General features: G+C 40.6%; 1 protein-coding gene across 2 annotated transcripts in view; it reads left to right on the top strand.

Moving 5' to 3' along the window:
• Positions 1-26328, top strand: part of LOC124166817 (lachesin-like) — a 761748-nt gene that overhangs the window by 718508 nt on the left and 16912 nt on the right. For both annotated transcript variants that reach the window (XM_046544510.1, XM_046544509.1), the window contains exon 4: positions 25412-25582. In XM_046544510.1, the coding sequence (XP_046400466.1) occupies positions 25412-25582 (171 nt within the window). The remainder of the gene's footprint in view (positions 1-25411; positions 25583-26328) is intronic.

Genomic DNA, 26328 nt, shown 5'->3' with positions numbered 1-26328 from the left:
TAAAGTGCGCTAGTGCGCCAGTTTTTTTCCACTTCGTACATCCCAGAGGATTTTGTCACCGTAGGATTAAACCGGGATTTCAACATGCGATCCATCGATGGATCATCAGCCAAGTGCTCAAGCAACGACGCTCTCATCACACCATGGATAATCGTTCAATCACAACGCTCTAAGCTTCAGAAAAAGAGACAGAATAAGTGGCGATGGCAGCAAAAATGAAGGCCGAGAGGGCAATCAAATGATGAGAGACAGGGGAACGAGCAAGAACAGTTCGATCGTCAGGTAACTATGCTATGAAATCCAGGTCGTGCTACAAATATATTATTAGTGAACCTAAAAAAAAGTTATTCTTTCATTTTCATTGTGGAAAGGTTTCACATAGTTAAGCCTGAAGTCATTTTTTAACTTAAATCACACTTGAATGAAAAGCAATTTTTATGCATCGAAAAACAGGCAATAATCAAGGAATAAATATCCATTCTTTTGTCATTTATGGCTCGTAGGATCTAGGAAAATGGGCTCATGAATATTCAAATATTGTAACCAAACTTTGTGCCCCAGAATGAAAATATATTGAAATTGCATACTTGAATGGCCGCTAATAATGAAATTATTGGTGGTATAAGAATTATCCGCAAAACTGAAATATTAACATAAACCAAAAACATAATAAAATAATTGTATATGTTTCCAAAAACATTGTTTATATTCAAATATTTATTCGTTGGGAATAACACATGGTACTTTTGCATAGCGATTTCCCTCCAGTAATAAATGACATGTAACACAATGCCACTTCGCTATAAGTTCTGTTGGTTGATGAACAGCGGAAAATTGGATAATTTATTCTGCTTAATGTTTACGACGAAGTTGAACATTGTGATTGTAAATTCCTTTTGAGAGGGACACCAGGTGAGTGGAATAATATTTGGAGGAGAATATAACGGGAAGATGGGATGGTTGAAATACTACTGCCATGGTTGCAGGTAATTTACAAGTATCCGCGAACTGCAACATTTCAGGGTGTTCATAAATTCACCATCAACGCATCCGCCTCCTTATCCATTCAAAGTGGACTTTTTTATTTATCCTCATTCTTTCAACACTGCTAATACTTCTAACGCGTTTAACGCAACATTCCGTTACCACGACCGACTCCAAAAAAATACACGGAACCAGGTAACTAAAGGTGGAATTTAAAAACTAATAATGCGACATATGGTTCCACGTCAAAGTATTGGCGGCGTCAACGCATCTAGAAACTGATGCAATACGAGTTGAAAATAGATCATCGAAATTAAATCGTGGATTCGTACCTAGACGAATGTTAATGGTCAATTTTAACCTCATTTGAAAAAGGCTAGATTGGCGCACATGCGATGCCACTCTAAGTGACCTCACAGGGACCCAGATGCTATACGAGAAAGTCGGGAGTCGACTGAGATTACCAATGCATGCATGAGATACAGAGCTCAGGGACACATCTCTTAATAATCACCCATTAAAACTACCTAAGGTCGTCAAGTTTCCTTCTTTTGATAGGGTATTAATAATCCTAATTTCAGCCAAGCGCTACCTGCTAGCAGGGTACTCTGCTACCTGCTAGCAGCCTGCATCGTACCGGCGCTCATAGCCTCACACCAAGGTGGCCTCACACAGCGGCAGCCGGAACCAGAATGACGTCACAAGGGCTTTCCCCAGCATTCAAACTTATTATTAGTCGTCAAACTTATTATAAGCCTACCAGCGTTTGATCTTAGCGATTTCCTCTTTGACAAACCAATTGGACCAAAGTGGGACCATACCGATACCTTTACTAATATATATTGATGATAAATCGAACACTGTGTGATATATTCTTTAGAAAAGGCTTACAGACATCAAATTTAAATATAATATTTTTCTTTCCCCCTCAGCCACCGATGATCTTGTATGGTTGGGGGGCAGTAAAAAAGCTACAAGAGGGTCTCATAAACTCATTTCTGTAATGAAAAATAAGGTCGAAGGCTAGCCGTCGTCATCACAGCATCGAGCTCAAGTAATCCTTTTTGAGTGCAATTTCCTGACGCTCAGCCAATTACATTCTTGATTATCCTCGAACTTCTACGACCGCCGCAGCAAACGAGAGCGCGTAAGATTTACGATCTTTTTTATTTCCGCCCCTGTGACGACCGAAGTATGCGATCTCTGCCATTCTATGAAATGATGAGGATGGACTGTCCACAATGTACCCTGTTTACTACACACAGTGTTTACGAATTATATCCTTATTTTGCACAGTTATGCTCCAAATTACTCATCTGCCACCACCTGAGTAATTCAATCATGACATTTGAAAAGTTTCAATGTTACTCTTCGTCATTATCATGATCAGAAAAAAGAAATGTGAGAAAGGAATCAGATGATTAAACCACGCAAAAAAAAATTCAATCTCTTCAAATATAATTTAAGCGGAAGGCATAGATGAGAAACTTTTAATTTTTCACCTTGTTATGAGGGCAAAGACATATAAAATGGTATTTTTATTTTTATTCCTAGAAAATAAAATATTTTACTTAAGCTAAAGGTGCAGTATAAAATATTTAAAAACAATTGATTCATGATCACTGTAAAAATATAATATAATAACAGATACGATAACGATCGGTAACGAGGAGGTACTAAGAAGAGTGGGAGAAAAGAGAAACCTCCCAAAAACCTTAAGGGTCAACCTAGTTGGCCACATTTTGAGGAACGATGGTCCGATGAAGACAATCGTTGAAGGACAGGCGGAAGTGAAGAAGGGCAAAGTACGGCCCCTAATGAGTTACATGGGACAGGTTATAAAAGATGTAGAAGATGTAATATGAAAAGGTTAGCGGATAGGAGAGAGAAATGTAGAGCTCTGTCAAACCAATCCTAGGAATGTTGACTAATGATAATGATGATGATGATGAAATAATTTCAGCCATAGAAAATAATAGTCATCGTCACCCGGTAAGAAAAGCAATTTTTGCTCTCATTCAAATTAAATTTTACAGTTATTTATAAGATAACACCACAGGATTAACTCTTGAAAGAAGAAAAGTTTTCGAGTAGCATAACCAAACTGAATCATGTTCTTATTCTTTTTCCGGGAAAATTTCTCTCAATGTTTTAGGGAATAAAATTCCATTATTTATTCCCCGGAGGAATAAATACGAACTTGACTCGTGTTAGATAACAGTGTTTCCACAAACATTTCGGTAAGTGACCGTAAATTGGTCCCCAAGGTGTGCTCAATCGCTTGAAAACGTTTTGGCATCGGAAGTCTAAGCAAGAATAACGTCTCTTTGAGCATTTCTTTTGATGGCGAATTGTGATCCTAAAATCCCATTTAAAATTCGGAACTTTCCGTCAATCCTCCTCCAGCGAGCAGAAGTGAGATTGGGATGAGGCATAGTCGCGAAAAAAATAGGACCTCTCTCTCTCTCTCTCCGAGATAATATACAGAAAACTTAAAAAGGTGGAATTCTTCTCGAATTTTCCTTTGAGCCGGCCAACCTTTCTGAATCTGTGCTTCTTGCCCTTCCATTTTCCGACTCCGCTCATCCTCTACCTTCTCAACCATCCTCCCCAGGAAGAACCCTGCACGTTGTACACGGGCCCCTTGTATCCACGGCACCACCCTTTCGGCCCCATGACCCCACCCTCCTCCCCCGCCCTCCCTCCCCACCAAGCATAAAGCAAGCAAGTCTCCCCCCACCCCAACCCAACCCCCGACTCACAAAATTTAGCGTAAGAGTTGAGAAGAAGATTCAGAGCAATCTTTCTCTCTCTCTCCTCCTGTATTTTTCCTTTTCGTCGTCGCCACCCCCAGAGGGGGGGGGGGATCACGTAGTGCGACCTTCTTCTCTTTCGGATCGCCTGGAGCCACTCCCCCTCCCCCACCCCCCCTGAACAAGGGATGGAAGTCCACGGCTGCGTTGGGTGAGCTCACAAGAGGGAGATGGGGGGTGGGGTGTTTGGCGAGGAGGAGGTCCCCGACGAGAGAGCTCATTTCAAAGGCAATAAGGAAGGGAGGACAGCGGCAGCGTGCACAGCCCCGGAGGTAAGGCAAGGGAAGCCGAAAACGTTGTCGCGGCAACGAATGCGAGCGGGCGGCACCCTCCCCCTCTCGCTAATCGAAAGTATCCCCCCCAACCGTAGTCTCCACTCACTCCCCTCATCCGAAAAACCCCCCTTCAAACAAGGGGATGCGCAAGGTGTCACTCCAAGAGGACCTTCATTCCCGTTTCCTTTTTTTTTTTGTTCATTGTATTTTGAGTACCCGCGCTATTTGACTCACGGATTTCTGCGCGTTCTAAGGGAGGTGTAGGGGCAGGGGGTGCGAACGTAGGGATGATACGGAGGATAGGAAAAGCCCGAAAGAGTGATGAAGGCATCGCGCGAAAACACTACGCGAATATGCATTACAGATAATCGTGGAACGAAAAACAGTGCAAATATTACATATATATATAAATAAGACGTCGGAGCTGTGTCATTGTAACATGAAAATTCGATCGATACGAATTATTGCCCACTACTCGGGGCGATAAACTAGTAAACAGTAAATGTACTAATATGAAAGGGGATCCACGGTGAATGTTCCACCAATTAAAATCATTAATATAATGCCATCAAGAGTACTGTAGGTATGACAATGGCAGATGACAATGGACGGTCACTTCCGACTGTAATTATACATGAAAATATCTATGAGACCTATTGAAATAAGTTTGCTATTTCCGCACAATTTTATATGAATATATGTATATAAATGAAATGTGATTATGCAATGAAGACGTCCTAGAATATTTAAGGTTAAGATTTATCCCACGGCTTGTCTGTTTTTCTTCATGAAATTCTCGGCAATTTTTGAGCTGTAATCAAATTTCCAAAAAAATCCCTCTTGATTCGAAAAACTTAAAAACATATTTGCATTTTTAAACGTTAATAGTTAAATTAATGACCCATTATTTCCACCACTTGTCAGAAAAAAATACATAAAGATTCCCTATTTTGTGCACTAATAAGGGTTCCATGAGTTGACCTCGCCTGTTTACATTTAATCTGTTAGCGTAAATTTGCTCAAGAGAGGCAAAAACTTCCCACGGTTTCATTAATTATTCGCAAATTGGACTAATGATGAATTATCGACCGTTTAGTGACGCAAAAATGAAATGGATGGTGTGTGCCTTTGGAGCTTCTTCATCATAGTTTGTTTCCCCCGTTCAGCTTTCTCTTTCCACGGACACGATAAGTACTTTGCAGGCACGAGGGGAATATGGAAAGTAAGGTCTCCAAGGCCGCTTGCAGCGGAAAACGTAATCTGGCTCCCATGTCCTGTTTGTCGGTCCTACCGCCGCTTAAACTTAACACTTACCGTGTTGACCTTCGTTTTGTCCATCTATACCCCGGCCATTCGCAATTCTTTCGTGTTATTTCGTAACAACCAACCTTTAATGCCAGGAATAGGTGTTTGGTATCATTTTAAAGAATGAATTTTGCTTTCGCTTATTTAAAAGTTCACACTGTTAAAAATGGCAAACTACGATTATTCAAAATACGGATGGCGTAATATTACGTCCGTATCAAAAATCGGAGGATTTCACGCGGCGTAATATTACGCCCATAGCATGCAAAGTATTAAACTTATTAGCCAGCTCATTATGAGCGCAGCATGCATTCGCGAGCCGACTGCATCCCCCGATTGCCGCTCCCTCTAAGTACGACCTCTATCATCGGTCTATTTTTAAGCTGTTGAATGCGAAGAAGTTTTCTCCAGTGGAAATTCATCGCCAATTGGGAGATGTATACGGTCCAAACTGCATGGACGTGAAAAATATGCGTAACTGGTGCAGAGAATCCACTGCAGGTCGCGTAAATAGTACTTGTTAAATTCCAGAAAGTCGCTCTTTATTCAGAGGCATTTCGTCAAACATTAGGTCATACGCCCCAATCCCTTCCATAAAGATCACAAAAATGCCGTTTTCTCCTATTAATTCGAGTACATCGCTGGTTTAAACGTCTATTATTTTAAATTATGTTCTCATGATCCACAATCTAGAATATAAAAGGTATCAAGACGTTATTCCTAGAGATATTATGAAATTTAACGGACTGCTACATGAGTCTACTACCTCACGGTTCTCTTTTCCGGAATAATGAGCCAAAAACCAGAATAATGTTCCAAAAAAAAATGTTTCAGTAAATTATTTGATCTTTCATTTAAATCTATGACCGCCATGGGCCCGATCTTTATATTTTCTCATCACAGAAAAACGCAACCTGTAACTAAATGTAAAAGTTATCTGAATATTTTAAAGGAAATGGGTAAAATAAGACGTAGATGCATCATTATTATTTAAAGTAGCTATGTAAGGTTCGCGTAAAAACAATCATTTTGAAATATTACGTGTGTAGAAATATTCAATGCAGTCAATTACAAACTGTTGCAGTTACACTCATTATCAGTCACATATTCATTAAGTGAAATTAATTTTACCGATTAAAAAATGGAAATATAAGCAATTTAAGTGTATTTTTTTAATTGGGAATATTTTTCACAGGCATTGCAGGTAAATAGCACCTCTTAAAGTATTTATCAGTGCATATCATTCCTAGCATAAAATAGAGAATAGCAATTTCTCCACCGCCTCACCGGTACTGCGACACCCTACGCAAGCTCGAAGGACTATCAAGAACAATGGACGAACAGGTTGACGAAATGCGTTCGATTGCACCAGCACGAATTTTACAAAAGAGGATCCACAAGTCGGCTTCTAAATGTTTTTTCTGCCATCACGCATTTAAATAGGTTTCCAAAAGTCGCCACTAGTGTCGCTGCCGGACAAATTGATCCTATTTGGAAGGGGAAGCAAGGTATAGTTAGCGGTTTTAACCGAACTTTATATACATGACTCGCTCTTGTTCGCTGGGGGGGGGGGGGGCTCTGCCCCACCCCCAGATCCCCTCCGAAAAAGGCCTGCGGCCTGTTATGGTCACTGTGGGAGGTATTACACTTTTTGTTTGCCATTCGTTACTCAAGGATCGTTTACTTTTAAGTTGGCCAGATTAAATATAACCAATATTTCTACATTCACGTAAAACGAGCGCATGGTACGTAGGCTACAATATGAAAATAAATATTTATAGAAGAGAAACTTTTTTTTGAGGGACTAAAACGGTAAAATAAAATTCTACGAGTTTGACAGAGTCTCTAAATTATTCAATACAAATACAATAAACGTTGAGACCATGTTCCACTGTAACACCCAATTCATACGTAACATCATAACATAACGACTTCACGTATTACCATGAAAAACACTTTTATTAATTGTTTTTCGCATAACCAAATTCTTGATAAGTACATGAATAAGATGTGACAGCTGTTTCCCTTCGTAAGCTTTAGAGAGAATGGTACACACAATAGAATTACGTAGGAAGTGAAGAGCAGCAGCCTTCCCGATACCGAGGCAGTCGGCGCTGCACTCCGAGCCTCGCACCCCGCCGCCGCTGAAATCAGCACTGCCGCAACCCCGGAGGCCGCGCCACCACCCGTGTTACCCGGGAGAGGGGCCATCAGCCATCAAGGGAATGCAAGTGATGTTTGACAATCTGCCAGACTATTCAGATGTTGTTTTATATATTGGCAACCAAGCAGTTTACATGCTGTACGCAATGGCTCCGGCCTCTTATTTGATGACGATATGTTCTGTAATAAGTATATTGATTTAGTAAAGAATGCGACTCGTGGTGCGTCCTGGAGGTACGTCCCAACCGAAGCCAACCTGACCAACCGTCCTTCTAGGATAGTTCTCCCTGCTGCCATTTAGCCTAGGCTGGCCATGTTGGTCGGTCTGGGCTATATAGGCCAGTGTCGCAGCGAGGGGGGGTTTTGGGGGGATAACCCCCCCCCCCCCAGAGCTTACAGAAATTTTTAAGTTAAATCTATTTTACTTAATTTGATTAATATTGCTTATAGAATAGTGTGAGGATTAATAAAATATCCCTCAGAAGGCCGTAAAAATCACCAATTTAAACCATTTATCTTAATTTTTTCCGGCGGAAGGCTCCGCACCTCCCGCTTACCCTGGCGAGTATGCAATACCTCCAAGCCCCCCAGTATTGGTTGCGCCCTAGCCTTAATTCCTAGCTGCGCCCCTGATATAGGCCGGGGATAACTGGACCTGACAGTCGTGACTTCAAGGTGGTTACGGCTCGGACGTGGGCCCGTCCCTCTAGGAATGTTCACGGATGTCATCGAGGGCGACTACGTCCAACCATAACTCAGTGCTCAGAGGAGGATTCTAGCATACATTGGCAATCATCAATCTGTGAAATCAACTATGAAAAAAATTGAAGACCTTACTTTCCATATGCACCTCTCATTTTCAAACTTAAACTAACAAAAAGATCCGTATATTTTGTGATAAATTGAGTTCCCTCCTTTTTCCTAATAAAACCCCAGAGCACCGTATCAACTCACTCGTCCCTATCCCCTCCCTCCCATCTTCCGAAAAATCCAATCACAGCACGCATTCCAATGGATATTAACCATAGGGAATAAATATAATACGTGCCAACAGACATTCGCATTCAAGCAAAAATTATTTCATTTTATTCTTATTTCCCTTACCGATCACGTACACACCATTCAATTTCAATTAAATTAATTTTCCAGTAAAGATTTATAGAAAAAATCGAAATCACCCTATCCAAATCAAAGCGTATGTGACCGGAGTATGAACTACCGCATCAAGACATTCCACAGGCACAGCTATTTTTCTGATTCTTCCTCCGCCAAGACGTTTGGTTTGGGAAACACGTGCGGAATCCATGGGAGACATACATAAATGAAATGGACGCATTCTTGCAAATCCAAAGACTTATTAGATACCTACTTTTCAAAATGCGTCGCACTGAATATTTTCATTCAAATTACACTGGTGGTCTCTCCAAATTTCCGTTTTTCTATCTTTCTATTCCGAATTCCAAATTCACTCAATTTTTCACTTACATTTAAATACAAAAGTAGCGCTCATAATCACTTTCCTCGATTTACACCGCAGGTACCAATTCAAATGGAATTTAAGAAATTCTCCTCAGGAACAGAAAAATCCATCCAAAAGAGAAATATGACAACGGAAAGGCAAATAAACGTAATACGATGCGATAGTTTTCACGACGCATAGTGGGCTAGAATCGAAAAAAGCTGGCCAAAACCTCAAAAACGATTTTTTTTTGAGCTAGGAAGTTGAAACTTCGCATACATATCCTCAAATAATTGTGCATAACTTACAAGATTATTTCTTTCCTGTGCTTCCACGTTAACAATATTTTGAGGTCAAAGTTGAACAAGTTAGCGAAAAACGACCACCCTCGATTTTTTCTGAAAATTGCCAACTTTATCCTCGTGCAGTGGTTTCATGAATAGTTTTATCGACAAAAACCCTATACCATCTTAATTAACACTTCTTTTTCTTCCATTGAAAGGGTTTCCAAAGATTTTGTTTCATCAATAATCATAGACATATAACAAAATAGCAGACCCTGTTTTCAGCCAATTTTTTCATAAGCATCACGGACTTAAAATAGAGATATAGAAGAGAGATAAGCATAGAGAAAAAGTAGATACTTCCACAGACTTCCGCCAAGTGCCTTATCCCACGTCGTTCTATGAAGCTTTTACACTGAGGATGTAAAGTAAAACCTTGCACCAACTTGCAACCCCGAATTTTAGATCGTTTTTGAGGCCTTGGCCAGTTTTTTTCGATTCTAGCCAACTATGCGGTGCAATGAACCCTTCGACTAGTCGAATCATAATTTTTTTATCATCCAATAGATTTCCCAGAAGCAATTCATAGAGGATATAAAATATAAGTCACTCGCGGTACCACCAGCGCCACTTGAAAAGTAAAGGAAGTCAAGCACCTAATTACACTTGTTTCTGCCATAGAAATTAGCTGAATATTTTTCGTCGTGTTTACTTAGAAACGCACTGCAAGTTAAACACACCAAAGGATGAAGTTTGACATGAAAAAACATTTGACTTAGCCGGGATTCGACCCCGGATCTCCCGATTGCCGGTCAGGCGAGTTAACCAGTTCCACCACCAAGCCATTTTCTCAGAGCGAACTTCGGGATGGGTTTCAGCGAACAAAATGTTGACGTCACAAGTCCACACTGTGGCACATGTGGCGAGGGTCGTGCTTACTGAGCCACTGTCGGGGTGAAAAACAGCTTTTTTTGCCGCTGGTCTGCGACGACGAATTCCAAAGCACTGCAGGAACAAGTGACTATGTACGCAGTCACGCGCGCGGGTAAAACGCTAAATACATCAAAGGATGAAGTTCGCCATGAAAAAATATTTGACGTAGCCGGAATTCGAACCCGGATCCCCAAAGGATGCACTGCAAGTGATACAAATAAGATGAAAATCCGCGATGGAGGACAATGCGTTTGTTACGGTTGGCAAGGCAGAGGTGGGTGGCAATATTCTGAACATTTTTCACATTTGACATCCCTGCTGCAAAACGATTCAGTCGAATTTATATATTCCTTTCTAATTTGATATCCTTCGATGATTAAAAAATAAATTATTTATCCACGAATACCAGTCACACTATGTTTTTTTTTATTAAAAATTTATTTTTGACGGTTTAAAATCACCTATGATGCCATTTCCTCCAAATAATATATTTTAAAAACACTTACGGCAAAAATTCGCTTATTTCTCCGATAGTAGAATGGTGAGGTGCTAATGGTTTATATTTATCACGGAAGTGAAGCATGTGCAAACAGTATTTTTCAAGGCGGAAGCAAGCCGGGGGGGGATGTTAGTATTTTAAAACCACTTGCGGCAAAAATTCGCTTATTTCTGTAAGATGCCTGTGCATCCTTTCCAAATGAATCCCCAAGAAATGAATCCCTTCATACGTAACCTCCCTCCCCCCAGAGTTTATTTTGGCAACGGCATTGGTTTTTTTCCATGACGACATAAATATTCGAGCAGTTGTTTAGAAATTGTCAATGGATACGCATAGATCACCATAAGAGCCTTAAGGATGCTCCTTCCCAGCTAATTAATGACAATTATAAAGAAAAAACGGGGAGCCTAATTATTATGAACGTCAGCCGGTACAGCAAGAATGCATTTTTAAATTTGTTTGAGAGAAAAATGAGATATTTTGCAGTCGCTAAAATAATTTTTATCCTTTGAAATATCTTATAAAAACTACAGTCGTTAAATACGGTGAAATAATCTCCGACTTAATAATATAGAAATTAAATTGCAATCCGAAAATACCCTCGGCAACTATTTGATAGACTTGGCTTCTCCAACGTACTACAGAAATTAAAAATTAAAATTTCCCTAATTTATGCTTCGTTAAATTCACTTCATTTTACAGTGGAACGTCCACGAATCCTCTGAAGTCTTTAAAACATATTCTCTTTAAAAAGATACATTTTTTAACGGTTCATCAAAATTTCATGCTTTTATACCGAGCTTCATTTAGATATCGAATTTTCCGCACACGAGAGATTTTTCCCGCAAAGGTATCCAATGGACGCTGCTACCCTCCGGGGATTCGCTCATTAAACATATTTTTTCTTCGAAAATTATCCACTAGTGCCCAAAAATTCCTTAGCCTTTATCCCACAATAGAATCTTTGGAACAACACGACGGCTTCTTGACTTGGTTACCAGCTGTATAGTATTTGTATGTATAACTAACGATAAATTTCTCAGAAATGAAATTCATTCTGCCTCGCTATTTTATCTCAGCCAGTTAAACCACATTTCAAACGAATTGAACGAATTCCTCAGGCATTTGAAACCGACCATGCAAGCAACCGAGTGACTGAAACGGATCATTATGGAACCTTGAAAATAGCATTCCTCCCCAATCTTTGAACCGTTTTTTTTTCTTAATTCAAAACATTTCCAGCGTCGTTATTAATTCCTGCAAAATTAAATTATAGTGACATATTTTAAAAAACGGTGAAATAATCCCGGGCTTAAAAATGTAGAGATGAAATTGCTATACGAAAATACCCTCGCCAACGATTTGATATATTTTGCTTCTCCAACGTTCTACAGAAATAAAACTTAAAATAGTTATCCCTAATTTTAGCTTCGGTAAATTTACTAAGATGACATATTCTTAGTTTTAGTATGATACTCTCAGGAACCATTTAATGGCTTTGAAAATAATTATTCACTGAAGTATATTTAATGCTTGCGGGTGGTAGGAGGGTAAGATTAAATAATGCCAACAGAGCGAGTTAAAAGTATGTTGGCCCTGCTATACATATCGAATCCAATACGTATTTCTAAAGACAATTCCGTCGAAAATTTTATTTTATCGACTCAGATAAATGGAGAGTAGAATTTATGTATTAATATTTTGCGTACCTGGGAACATTTATACGCAGGTGAGAAATATATATTTTTATGCATTCTTCAATCACTTTCTCCTCTTTATCGTGAGATGTCGCATAATTTTCAATGTTTCCCCAAAAATATATCTCTTTTCCACAATCATGTGATTTTAATTGAAAACCGAAAATCAATCCAATGTAAACAATTTAATGTCAAAGAATCCAGACCTAATGTTACCCCATTCGAAACTCAATACGCCCTATGCACAATTTATTTTTAATTTGTTGGATTAACAAGAAATAATATGAATTTATGTGTTGTTAAAAATAATTTGATCGCTATTTAAATACCTGTCAATGAACCCAACTACATATCTAGCTGTTTTTTTAATAATTATACACCAGGAATTTCCTAAAAAAATTCGTCTATTTTTTTTCAGTCATCAAAATGTTATATCAATCTACTCATAAGAATCTGAAATTTTTGATCTCATCGGTTATAATGCTGTAATAAGGAAATCTTTTACTCAGTGAATCACCCTGACATTTGACTAGGATAGAAGAGGGTAAAACTCGCCCCAACTTAGCCAAAGGGATACGTCTCAGCAACTTCCCACCTCGCACATCAACGATGTTAGCATTCAAGTCTTCGATCGGCATTTAAAATCTTTCATCTAGATCCCAGTGCCACTACCGCGCTTTAATAGATACATAGCGAATAAATGCTAGACACCTATGTGGCCTAAGAGGGGTGAATTTAGTTGTAGAGCCAACCACCGGAGCTTAAATGGATTTTTTTCTGGCTCTCATTGAGGTTAGAACGAAAAAAAACGAGATCTACCTCGCTAATTTCTCTGTGAATGTTCCCGTCCCGTGCGCAGAACTCTCCCAACCACTCATCTCCACGATTTGCATCCCGGCTAAGCTTCTGCTAAAGATATTCCTTTTCTGTTCGTAATTAAATTCACAAAACATTTTTTTAATAATGAGCGTGTACTTATTTTAAAGGCATGAGCATATATAGGTAGTTGGCAGCCGCTTAAGAGAGATGAATGAGCTACCAGCGGTACCCACCTGTTCACATTCCATACCACAAAATTTGAAATGCGCTTCTACCAGCATGGACCGAGTCATTCGATGATCTGTATAGACGAAATTTCATCCTCATCTTCGCAGAACAGTCTATCAACTGTCACCTTCAAACTAGCTTCTGGAAGTGAGGTTTTTAGGAAAATCCACAATCCCCCGAAAGTCTGGTGCAGTGGTTTTCAAACGACCTATTTTTAGATACTGCGAAATTGAAAATTAGCACGAAAAAAAGGCAGGCTCCTGAATATTCATTGATAAACTATTTAAAACATGCCATCGACTCCCACGAGAAAAGTGATTTAAATACGCGAGGTTTGAATGGGAACACCAACGAGTGGACTACACGTTACCATTGCTACGACTGATTTGCAAACAATTATTGAAAATCCACTTGAACTGAGCTCAGTTAGCCTGTGAAAACCGATGAGAAACTGGCCGCGCTTTCCCCGAAGAAATTAATTCGGGTCACATTCCATCCCTGGAAGAAAATACTCCCCACAGGAATAAAACTCCCTCGGTAATTGAGGTAATGACTCTTGTTTGGCAGGGAGGCTATTTAAATGGAAGGGGTCTGCATTTCCCGCAGCAATTTCGGAGTCCAATAAGTAATATATTCTAAGAAAACACTGCGCAATAGCCAGCGTAGTTCACCCGCAAGTACATACGAGGCACGATAATTCTGCAGAGTGAATACCATAATCCCATTGATAGGAAAGAGGAATAATCGCCAAAATCCCGTTCGAGGCAAATCTTTCCTTGGCGGAATTTCTGCACCTAATTGAACAACGATGCGGGCCACAGTTTACTGAGGATCGGGAAACAGTAGGAGGGGTTTCGAATTCGGAAGTAGCAGAACATGTTTTCATAAGCAAAAAATCCGAACCCTAATTGTGCATAATGAAAGATGATTTGCAATTTTCCACAAAATAAATTTAATCCGGATTAGGATTAAATTTATTTTTGTGGAAAATTGCAAATCATCTTTCATTATGAATCAATTTCACTCCATCTCGCTTGATTCCTCCAATTTTATACCTAATTGTGCACGCGGAGGACATTACTCGAGTTTCGGGCGTCATATGGACCGCCTTTTGTTAAGAGCAAGGATAGGTGGCATGAAGGCCACCTATCCATTTTCCTTCGATCCCATCCTACTAAGTAACGCAGCGACATCCGTCTCCTAGGCAGCGGAAGAAAGCTTCGGCCTTGAATAAACAGCAGAAAGCTATGAGTCGCATGACGAGAGTCAGATATCAATGATGAAGTGATATGCGGACAATTTGTAACGGACGGGTAAAATCGGACAGGTGCAGAATGAGAACTGCTTGGTTCGCGATTTCTATAGGCCCATTCGACAAGCGAGGACGGCCGGTTGATTAGAACGCTGCCATTCTTATGCCACGTGGCAAAGCTTCAAGCACGCAAGGTAGACCCAGGGCCGGATTTACGCTAAGTTACGCTATAGGCACCTCTCCATTGAGCGCCCCTCCTTACTTGGGCCCCCCTACCCCTCCGCGATTTTTATGATAAGGCATAGCCACTCGCATGAGGTGACAGAAGGCGCCCCTTGGACCACGACGCACCTAGGCACGCCTATGCCTCTTTTGCCTTACGGTAAATCCGGCCCTGAGTAGACCCTCGTCAATATTGGCCCTAGTCTTCAATCTGAACATTTCACTTCGTTAGTTTCTCATAATAACTTTGAGATACTGCCAAATGTTCACCGAAGTCTACGAGAGCGTTCCATTATTGGTAATCACACCATTGACCATACATGACTCCTCCCCACATGTAAGTAGAAATAAGCATTTGTCGGACCCGCTTTCCGATGAGTGCTTACGTAATCCTCGAACCTCGATCCTTACCAGGGCCGTATCCAGGATTTTCTTCTGAAGGGGCACAAGTATACCTCTTAATACAAAATGAACCCAATGATAATGGGACCGTATTAAAATCTTCCATATTTTTTAAGGGTTCGGGGGGGCACGTGCCCCCGCGTCCCCCCCTATGATCCTCACCTCTATGATCCTCACCTATTCTCTCTGCACTCACTTCAGTGTCGACAGTGCGAATGAATGCGAACACAAAAATAAACAAATGCGACGGATCGCGACTGAATGACGAGACGTCTTAGCCGGCAGAATGCGGACGTCACTCCCGGGGTAGCAATCCTCATGCGCATTGAAAGTGTTAAAGAATTCGGAATGGATGAAAGGAAAAAATGAGTTTCTTCTAATCTTTCCCCTTTCAGCCATTTTGGTGAAACCTGAAAGTTTACTTTGCATGGTTTTCTGACGTCATAAGAGTTTTGGCTCATCGTCTTACCTTTCGTTGAGGGAGGGAAAGGCTCGAAATGAGTGATCAAACAGAAATGGACAATGCGAGGCTCATTCAGTGGTCCGAGGAGTAGCTGAATAGCAGTGACCCGAGTGCGTGACGTCATTGACCACTCTTCTAATCGCCCGTTGAATTTTCGTCGAAGTAGGCGACTGATCGCGAAACGCTAATATACCGGTTTCTTTACCACCCAAACTACCACATTCGACAAATTTCGAAAAAATGAACACGAGCCCGTTAGCACCCTACCCAGTGGCGTAGCCGGGGGTGGGGGGATCAGGTGGGTCCGGACCCCCCCCCCCCCCCAAATATATAAAACACAATTATTTTCCTTCATAAAAGAATACAAAATATTGAAAAATAAGGAATTTACAAAAATTTTCTTTAACAAATTAAGCTTTTTCGATTATGAAAAGTGTTAAAATTAGTTTAAAATTCATTACTTTTACGGGTCTTTTCACTACGCATTCCTGCTCGCAAAACCCGCAATACTGAAGCTCTACACCGGCCCAATTTCCGTCTGGCAATATCTCATAGATCCCTCTTTTTCCGCCTACCTTCTATTTTCAATTCAATCTCCAATACTTCTTTCTCTCTTGACATATTTGCCTCCCGCTCCAATTTAAATACTAAGTGAAAAGTCTATCTTTTTGACACCGACCTTTATGTATGTATAATATGCCTTGAAAATGATTGTTATTTATGGTATTATTTTTATACATGTTTATTAATTATATTTACATAATTTATTTTGTTTATAAACCAATTGTATAGGACTTAGTGCTGTTTTTGGTGTGATGTAAATAGATAAATAAATTACTTAGTGCCCGGTTTTTTCAAATATTTTCCCCCTGGTTTTGGACCCCCCCCCCCCCCCCCCCGAACGAAATTCCTGGCTACGCCACTGACCCTACCTAAACCGGTTAATACTAAATTGATTGGGACATAGAGTACTCCAATCCTTTAGGAAACTTACCCTTTTTGACCGTGGTCAAGGGAACACTCCGGCCATCGCACGATTGTGTTGACAATCGTGGTCACTTATCCCCGATGAATTGAGATTCCAAAAAAGCATCTCCCGCATTCTGCACGCAATCCATCGGCGAGGATTCCCGACCACCTCTATCGCGTGCGCGTGCCCCGAAGTGACGAGTGCTCAGGCACTGACGAATAGGGATGGGCAAAAATAACCGGTTTCGTATATAACCGGTTTTTTTAATTTGGTAAACCGATTAAAAACCGGTTATTTTTACCCACCGCTTACCCTGAGTATTAGGTTATTTTTTGGAATAACCGAAAAATAACCTGTAAAAAATAATTTGGCTCCTGATTACCGCACTCTCTCGGGAACTGTTGGAACCTCCAGCACTATTTGCCGCTGCCACACGGCCCACTGGATGAGGTTTTCCTGCGCCTCTACCGCCCACAGAGCATATTATAACGGGTTATTTTTTATATAAAAGAAAAACCTTTTTGCCGGGTCTAAACTAGTAACTTAAGTGACTACTTGTCTACTTGTAAGTTGGCTCTCTATTTAAGGTGGTAGTGTAGGTGTCACCAGCTTCCTTTAAGTACACCTCCACTTAACTCACTTAGAACCCATACTTAAATAGCGCAGGCAACTGTTTCCGCACGGTTGAAGCTCTTCAAGTGTTGTAAATGGCACATAATAATAACCAACCCACCCCTGAATCATCCCGTTGGTTATAAGTCGTGCTGTATTCCATGATGTAGTAATTGATAGTTCTATTTCTTGAGTTAACTTCTAGTGTTGGGGTTATTCAATCGACGAATTTATTTTGTGGAGTTTCTCATCTTATTGTTGGTTTTATTTCCGTGAAAACTAATCGCTATGCCTGTTGCTCACGGTGAAACCCGTTTTATAAAACTTAGAAACGCTTTAAGGAATTTTAAGACTGACAACGAGACGACGTTGGAGGATCCGATGAAACAGTTAATTTTCCATGATGTCATAATCGAAAATAACGTAAACGAATGCACTCAGTAACATCCCACACACTCCTATTGAAACCATTGCATAGGGCTTCAAATTTAGTCCTAGGGACGCCGAGGGGGATAAGATATGGCGATTTCATTGGACGTGGGAGAATTAAAGGTTAAAATTTAACATCAATGGTTTTAATAAAGGAGTGGAATTTGACTAACAATAAGTGTTTTCGTTTACGTTATGAATATGTCATTCCATGAAGTCAAGCTTAGTGATTCTAAATTCCTCTGGCTCCATCACCTCTCGCCGAATAGCGTTTGCTCAGGGACTGAAATCGGTCTTTCCTTTTAACCTTATAAATCCAAAATGGTTAATTCACGGAGTTTGGAAGTTTATTTCAAATAATCGCGGCTTTGGATCACAGAATCACTAATTGCTCTCCTAGATCTTCATCTGTCAACATAACTGTTTCCCGATATAGACAATCACGGCGCTGAAGTCGACTTAAAGCTCAAGTGTAGCTACCGCACCACATTTAAGATTATATTTAAATGAAGTCACTTAAGTCTGTAGTGTAAACAAGGTATTTGGCCTGTTATAACCTAAGCGACGAGTACTCGTTGAAATAACCGATGGCAAGCGGGAGAGAAATAACCGGATGAGTGAATACTCGCGGGGGAAACCTATCGCTATGGTAAGGTTTTTTTCAATGGGTGTCAAGTTGAAATGGAACGAGTACTCGGTTATTTTTCGGTTATGTGGGTTATATCTAAAGAACCAGCTGAAAAAACCTAAGAATTACATACTCTTAGAGCATAAATCTCGCCTTTTTCTGCAGGTGAATTGACCTGGTATACCCCTTCCGCACAGTCTATACAGGGGCTTTCGGTTATATCCTTGTGCAACAGATGAAAAGTCCTGCGGAATAACCGATTTCGGTTTTCACCGTCGCGAGTGCTAGGTTATTTCCTCGGCGACCACGAAAAAACCTGGGAAAAATAACCGGATCAATGCCCTCTGTCCTAGAATCTAGGTACATCGTGCTTCCGACCAGATTTTCGGAGAATGGTATGCAAGAAGCAGGACCAAGTTCAAAAATCAGTAGTTTTTTTCTTAAAAACCGAATATATGCTATGCTTTAGGTTATATAACCTGAATATAACAGGTTTTATTCATCCGGTTTTTATGCTCAAGTACTCTACTCACTCAAAATAACCGGTTAACCTAACATCGGTTTTCTTTTTCTCATAAACGCCCATCCCTAGTGACGAATGCCGACCGGAGAGACGCCGAATGGAAGGGGATCGACGACAGCAGAGCGCTCTGTTAGCATTTGAGCGAACCACCTCCGTCTCTCGCCTCCACTTCCCATCTGAGCCTCCATATAACGATATTAGCGCTTGCTCTCAGCCATGTTTGAAATAGTTTCACTGAAAGTATCATATGGAACATCATGTTGGCCTCATGATAGCGTCTGTACTGCTTCAGGTAGAATATCATGATTGCGTACACTGTCACGTGAATACAAGCGAATAGCTATGAAGAAGACATCTGCATAATACCCTGCGAGCCACCTCTAGGGTGCGCGGCAGGGTGTGATCAATCATCAGCATGCAGCATGCAATTAGAACATGCACACCACGCAGTACAAAATACGTCACGCATACTAACAAGTTATACTACCATATGCTGTTAGAAACAATAATAAAATTAAGAGACATGCATTAAGTTTTACATAGGTTAGTAGACCCGATACCCTTCCATTCGGCGTGTCTCTCCGGCCGACATGATATGGGATGAAACGTGTCTACTACCGCATGCCTACTTCATCTGCCGAGGCGAATATTATAGTGCCTAACGTAGTAGCACGCTCGGATGCACTAGTCCGAGGAATCCTTAGTGTTTGTGCAACCGCTTTGTGAGCGTCGAGAGCAAAGGAAGAACGGAGAGGGCATAACGTACCTTTTCAACCGTACTTAGCTTTGCATTTGAGTTCATACGCCACCGTCACATATGAGCTTCCGAGCGAGAAGTAACAAAAACAGCGACCCAGAAAACCATGGCGATGCATCTCCCACAGACACACACTAATAGGCCATGTGCGAAAACACTGCTCGGCGGCCTCTTTCCCATTTCACTGATTTTTTTTCTTTCCGTTCCACTCTCGAAAAGTTGGGCATTGTGCTCAAGTATTTCCAGTTTTTTTTTATTTTTGCAGCAGGCACGGAGGGACGAAATATCTTTTGTCGTCAAAAATTCGGCATTTTCTTCAAAACTTTCGATAGCTTATGCCCCAACAAATACCGCGAGGTAGACGAGACTCAGTTGTAGCCAAGAGTAGTACCTCATTCACATTACGATTGTTCCAGCGATTGTAGGAACTATCGTGCATTCACACGAAGATGGTTAAAACCTGTGCTGCCCTCTAGTGCTGACATATAAAGTGAACGGGAAATTCACGGTTAGCAAAGCTGTTGAGGTATGCAGGGTCAAGATATTACTGTGTTCAACGTGTATTTACCGAAATTTTTCTTCCTCCCATATTCTTCCTTCTTAGGACAAATCCATGAAAAGAATAGAGCTTCACGGGCTTTTCGTCTTTCTCTTGTCGCTTCCTTTTCCGGTCTCCCGGCGCCTAACCATCGTAAAGTGGTAACGTTCGGAACTACGTCAACTATCGTCAGGGCATGCATTCACACGGCTAGTTCGGTCAGCTATCGTTAGGACGATCGCTCGGACAATCGTAATGTGAACGAGGCATAGGACGATGTATCGTAGTCCACTGAGGTCGAAATTCATCGCAAATCCGAAAGACGGAATCGAAACCGTATCGCCATCGAAAATGTGCGGAAGCGATGGAAGGGAAGGATGAATGACGGCGAAATACAGAAGCTTGCTTCCATTCCTAAATTACAGCCATTATCCCGTAAGTTTCGAATGAGAAAAATCGAAAGTAGCCGCTCACTTATATAGAGGGACTTAGTTGGCGACGTACATTAGAGTTTCGGATCATTAACTCGTTCGGAGAGAACCGATCATTGAAGGAACAAATCGCTCACAACAGCTTGAACAACACAACTCAGAAGCACACTAGTTTCATGCACAAGGCCCTAAAGTCGCTAACAAGCAGTGGACCCCTCGATATTATTTCGTGACGTCCTCAACTTATCCGTGGAAGTGTTGATAGCGTGAATAGCTCAAGAATTAGGCGTCGCGACAGATGGAGAAATATCTATAAAAGGGCCACTTCATTTTGGAACTGTATGAAAATGGACGATGATGGAGCGATCCGGATGGGCTTAGCATGAGAATGCGGAATGGAACACACGGTTAGCCTGACAGCAAACGTAAGTTTCAGGTCGCACAAATTCTGAATGGAGATCGTAGCGATCATTATTCTCATAACACAAATTTTCCCCTCACATACGAGGTGTGTTGGAAAAGCAATGAGACTGATTTTGTACTGACTAAAGGTTTTATTTTTTCAAGCAATAATGTTATCCCCTTCAAACTAGTTCCCCTAGGCAACTATATACTGGTGGAGTCGTTGCTCCCACTCTCGGTAGAAGCGCTGGAAGTCTTGAAATGACATGGCTTTTATCTGGTCGGTCACAGCCTTTTGAATGTTCTCCTGAGTCCAAAATGATGCCCTTTGAGGATATGTTTCAATTTCGGGAGTGATTTTTCGCATGTTCAAATCGTCCATCAAAATTTGATGCACGGTTAAAAAGTTTAAATTTAACTGTTCACTCATCATGCTTAATGTTAAACAACGGCCTGATATCACAAGAGCCATCACACTTTCAACGTTTTCGTTAGTTTTTTAAGTTGAAGTTCTTCCAGCATCAACGTTCATTATCAACGTGCTCTCGGCCTTCCAAAACTGATTTGTGCCGGCAAAAAACTTGTGCTCTTGATAAGATGTGTTCCCCACAGGACATATTCAGCTTTTGAAAGCCACACTAACGGATTCACCACGTTTAACACAATACTTTATCGCACAACGTTGCTCCTAAGTCCTATGCTCCATTTTTGTAACACACGACAAAAAATAACTTCACTGATGGCGCTGTCAAATATATTGTGTTAGTTGTCTGGAGTCGAAACTCGCACTGAGGAAGTGGAAGAGATGAACAAATCGGTCTATTACAGGACGGTAGACACAGCGCACAGTGGGCTGAAATCGAAAAAATCTGGCCACAAATCAAAATCTCGACTTTTTTATTTCGCGCCGGGAATAGTACATCAGAATTTCGGAATATCCTGGGCATGTAAAACTGAAGTATTTTTTTCCAAAATAATTTTGTTTAAATTTTATAGCTCGCAAAAAAATTAATAAAAATGTACGCGGCCTTCATTCTAAATGTGTTTTTTACCAATATTTTCGAAAGTGAGATGATTGCTCCATAGTAAATCGTAGATTTATTAAGTTCATTTCTGCTGAAAACAGCCAATAAAACTTCCTTCCGCTATCTTAAAATATCTTCGAGTTGGTAAACAATTATCAATCGAAAATCCTAATAGAGTGCCATGTAGAATCCTTTTCGGGAATTGCGGACGATCTAATTACCCGCTTCTCAGTAATATTGAGAGCTGTAACGACTAGAAGTCAAGTAAATGATACGGTTTTCGCAGCTTACTATTTTAAAACAGCTAAACTGTAGCTAAACTTTATCCATGGTATTACATGCAACCAATTATTCGCAAAGTTTTAATACAAGGAGCGGGAATTGTTAAACATGCCATTCTTCCGTCTGGATAGCTTTCCGAAGAGGTGTTGGAAGTCCAACACAAGGATATTAGAATACATCGTGAAAACATGCCGGAGAAGTGTCTGCGATTACCACAAACCATTACTTTTTGAATATGCTACTGCTTTTATCAGTCCTTCCCTTTCTTGTTCTGCAAGGGGTTCCCCGTACAGTCAAAAATTATCCGAGGAGGTGAACAATCTTCTGGTTAAGAATAACATATTTTGGCATATGAGGAATCTTCATCTTCTGATTCAGACTTGGAGTTTAAGTCGCACGTTTTTGTTTTTGAGCAAATAGCAATAAAAATATTTGCTAAGGGCATTTTTCTATACAATCACGCTTCATTGTCAAAAATCTCGAATTTACAGACCGATTAGCAATTTTTAATCATCCTTTACCATATGAACAGCAATTTGATAGGTTTAAAGTTGTTGTAAATAGGAAAAATTATATCTTTCCCTAGATAATCCCGTATCAAAATTTCGACCTGCCCCTGGAAAATTTGCATCACTCAGGCCTTTTTCCTATTTTTATTTTTTATTGACCTCCTAACTATTTGATCTTTTAGCTTTTTGAATACTACGTACGTCATGCGTTAATTTTCGTTTATTCCTTTGCTGCGAACAGTTTCCTAGTTGAACCAACCAAAAAAGAGTTGCTATGTTTGATTAAACGAAGTAGGAAACGAGGAAAAATATTTTTGTCTACAATGCTACATCTAATTGTAAGTTCTATAGTTCGTTCGATTTTTCCTCTTAAATTCTATGAAGATTCAAGATCCATAAAAATCGTTGATATAACATTTAATAAAAATTCACAAGGTTCCCCCATATTGCAATTTTTTCAAAAAGTACTTTTCCAGCCACACAAGTGTGTTGCGAAAGACATTTACCACAGGGAGTAATTATTTAACATGAATTCAAAACCTGGTGCCTGAGCATGAGGGAGAATTAGTTTTCCTGCATGAGAAATTGAAAGGATCCAATATTATATGATTCATATACGTATATTATCTTTATCACCATTGTGCAAATCTCTTTACTGACGGCTCTTCTGAGCAGTTTGGATACATACATTAATTAAATTGACGACATATTATTACAGGTAAAATAATTTAAATTTTTCTTTTGGAACTGCGAAAGACACATTAACTTTCATTTATGTCCTATTTGTGACACAATTACTATCAACATTCCTCATTATACTTTCCTTTTTAAATCAAACTAAGCATTCAGAATTGAAAATTCACTAGGGGATTGGCAAAGATGAGGACATATTAAAGCATGCATTGCTGTATTGCCTAGTTCTATTGTTTGTATTGCCTAGTTCAGGAATCGCAATACTCGACTCGACTCGATACTCGTGAGTAGTTTTGAACTCGACTCGACATCAAAAAGAACTACTCGCACATCCATAGTACCTATTACATTATTTCTTCTCGGTGTAGTGATGTTTCCAAGTACGTCGAAAGACGAACACGAAAAAATTTTAATATTTTTTTTTACTTTAACGCCATCATTACTTCGACACATGAGTCTCAACCAGCCTCCGATCAAAAGTTCCCAGCCGCTCATACCCTAGGCGATTGCACTATTGCACAACGAATTTTGAATGTTAATGGGAACCTATGAATTAATTGTATTTGCTATCTTTAGGAGCATATCACACGGCCGAGGGAAAGCCTCTGCAACAGCCTTCCGTGTTAATTTGGAAAGATATTTTCAATGAATCCCCAAGAGTCACCTGTTGGCTACTTTATGGAACAATAACAGCATAAAAACTAGGGTGCGTGCAAATTGAAAAGCTTTTGAGTTTCAAGGTTGTACATTGTTTCCTTGCTTTTCAAGTGCTGCATTCTGACACTGTTTTTGTAGCTGACATTAGACAGTGTTTTGCGTTGACATTCAGCAGGAATGATCAGGAAATGAGCATCACCATCGTAGATAAAGTGGAAGAGCATAAAATAATTTGTAATTTTAAACTTTAGAGGACTCAATGAGAGGCATTATCAATTGATTGTTGAAAGAAGTGTCAGCTGAACCATGACCGCTTTACAATAGGGTGATTTCATATTATTTTTTTTTGCCTAAATCAAAAGATTATTGCTCCTGGAGTACGCATTTCACGCTCTTAGATTTTCGAATGACGATATCTATTTTTCGCGATTAAACGAAAAGTTAAAACATTTCAAGCGCGAAAACGCGACGGCTAAGTAGGACTGCTGGGAAAACCCCGTGTGACGTATTTTTGGTTCCCGCTGCCGCCCTGTGAGGTGACCTTGAGGCGAGGCTTGAGCGCTGATACGACGCAGGCTGCTAGCACGTAGCAGAGTACCCTGCTAGCAGATAGCGCTTGGCTTAAATATGGATTATTGCCACGTTATCAAAAGAAGGAAACTTTCCGACCTAAGAAAATTTTAATAAGTGATTATTAAGAGATGTTTCCCTGAGCTCTGTAACTCATGCATGCATTGGTAATCTCAGGCGATGTAAAACTCCTATCTACTCGTATAAAAACTAGGTCCCTGTGACGTCGCGTGGAGTGGCATCGCACGGGCGCCAATATGGACTTTTCAAATGCGATTAAAATTGACCATTGCCATTCGTCTAAACTGGCATTTCTAAAACCAAATGATTTGTATGTTATGAAAACCCTAATGGAAGGTAAAGAATAGCAATCAATGCATTTCGTTTTCTTTGATGAAGGAAACTACCCTATAGGTTGCACTCCAGTGGGTACAAATACGGCAAATGGGTTTGAAGCCGGTTGCACTACTGTCGCACATTCAATTGCCTTTTAATTATGGTTTGTAATTTAACTCCATGCACAGATGGCCGTCATAGATATTACCAACTTTTGCTGCTTCGCTTTTAATTGTTTCTTACTCTTCCAGTTCCTCCAGACATTGTCTACGACGACACGAGCGCGGATCTATCCGTTCAGGAGGGCGAAAACGCAACACTATCCTGCAAAGCAACTGGTCATCCGCCACCACGGATAACATGGCGGAGAGAAGACGGAGACGCGATACTCATGAGAAAAGGCCTCAGGGAGATTTACAAAGGTGAGAACCCAATGCATGCCGCCATCACCATTATAAATTTAATTATTAGCAAGGAGGTGTTGTTATTCCCAAGTGGGAGTTATTCCATTCCTTCCCAATACCTAATGCTGCATCCATTAATGTAGCCGAAGTCTACTCGGCCATAACTGGTTTGAAAAAGACTACGGATTTACAGGCAGCATTGTCGCTGACGAATGTGGTAATAGATGTGTTTGTAGATTCTACTGTAGCTCTGTACATGCACCGATTCGATCGATGGATTTTTCTTCCTCATAGGAAAATCCACTAGGATCGGTAGAATATTAATTGCGTTAGGCTTGGTTTCGCTCTTAGTAGGGCCCGCCCGCCTTTGTGACGGTGCGGAATTCCTCGTCCCTTCCCTTCCTTCCCTATCCCCTCCCAGGAGGCGTCGTCGGGCTCCCATCGCGGCGGCGCCTCCTTCCTTGTTCCTTCCCGCCTTTCCCCTTCTGGGTGCAGAGGAGAAAAGCTCGCGGTTACAGTCCCTGCCCCAGGAGTGTATCCTTGCGAGCCCGCCCTGGAGCCTCGTTTCCACTGTAGCTCTGTACATTTATCTAACGATTTGATCGTTGGATCATTCTTCCTCATAGAATGAATGATCGTCCAAGATCGTTAGAACATTAATTGCTTGCCGGGTTTCCTTTCGCTCTTGGCTTCTATATCGTTGAGGTGTTTTTCTCCATCCCATTCCCTCCGCTCCTACCCTACCCCAGAGGCGTCAACGGGCT

This window comes from Ischnura elegans, chromosome 10 (genome assembly GCF_921293095.1).
Source record: "Ischnura elegans chromosome 10, ioIscEleg1.1, whole genome shotgun sequence".
NCBI classification, from domain to species: Eukaryota; Metazoa; Arthropoda; class Insecta; order Odonata; family Coenagrionidae; genus Ischnura; species Ischnura elegans.
This window is presented reverse-complemented; position numbering and strand designations above follow the sequence as displayed.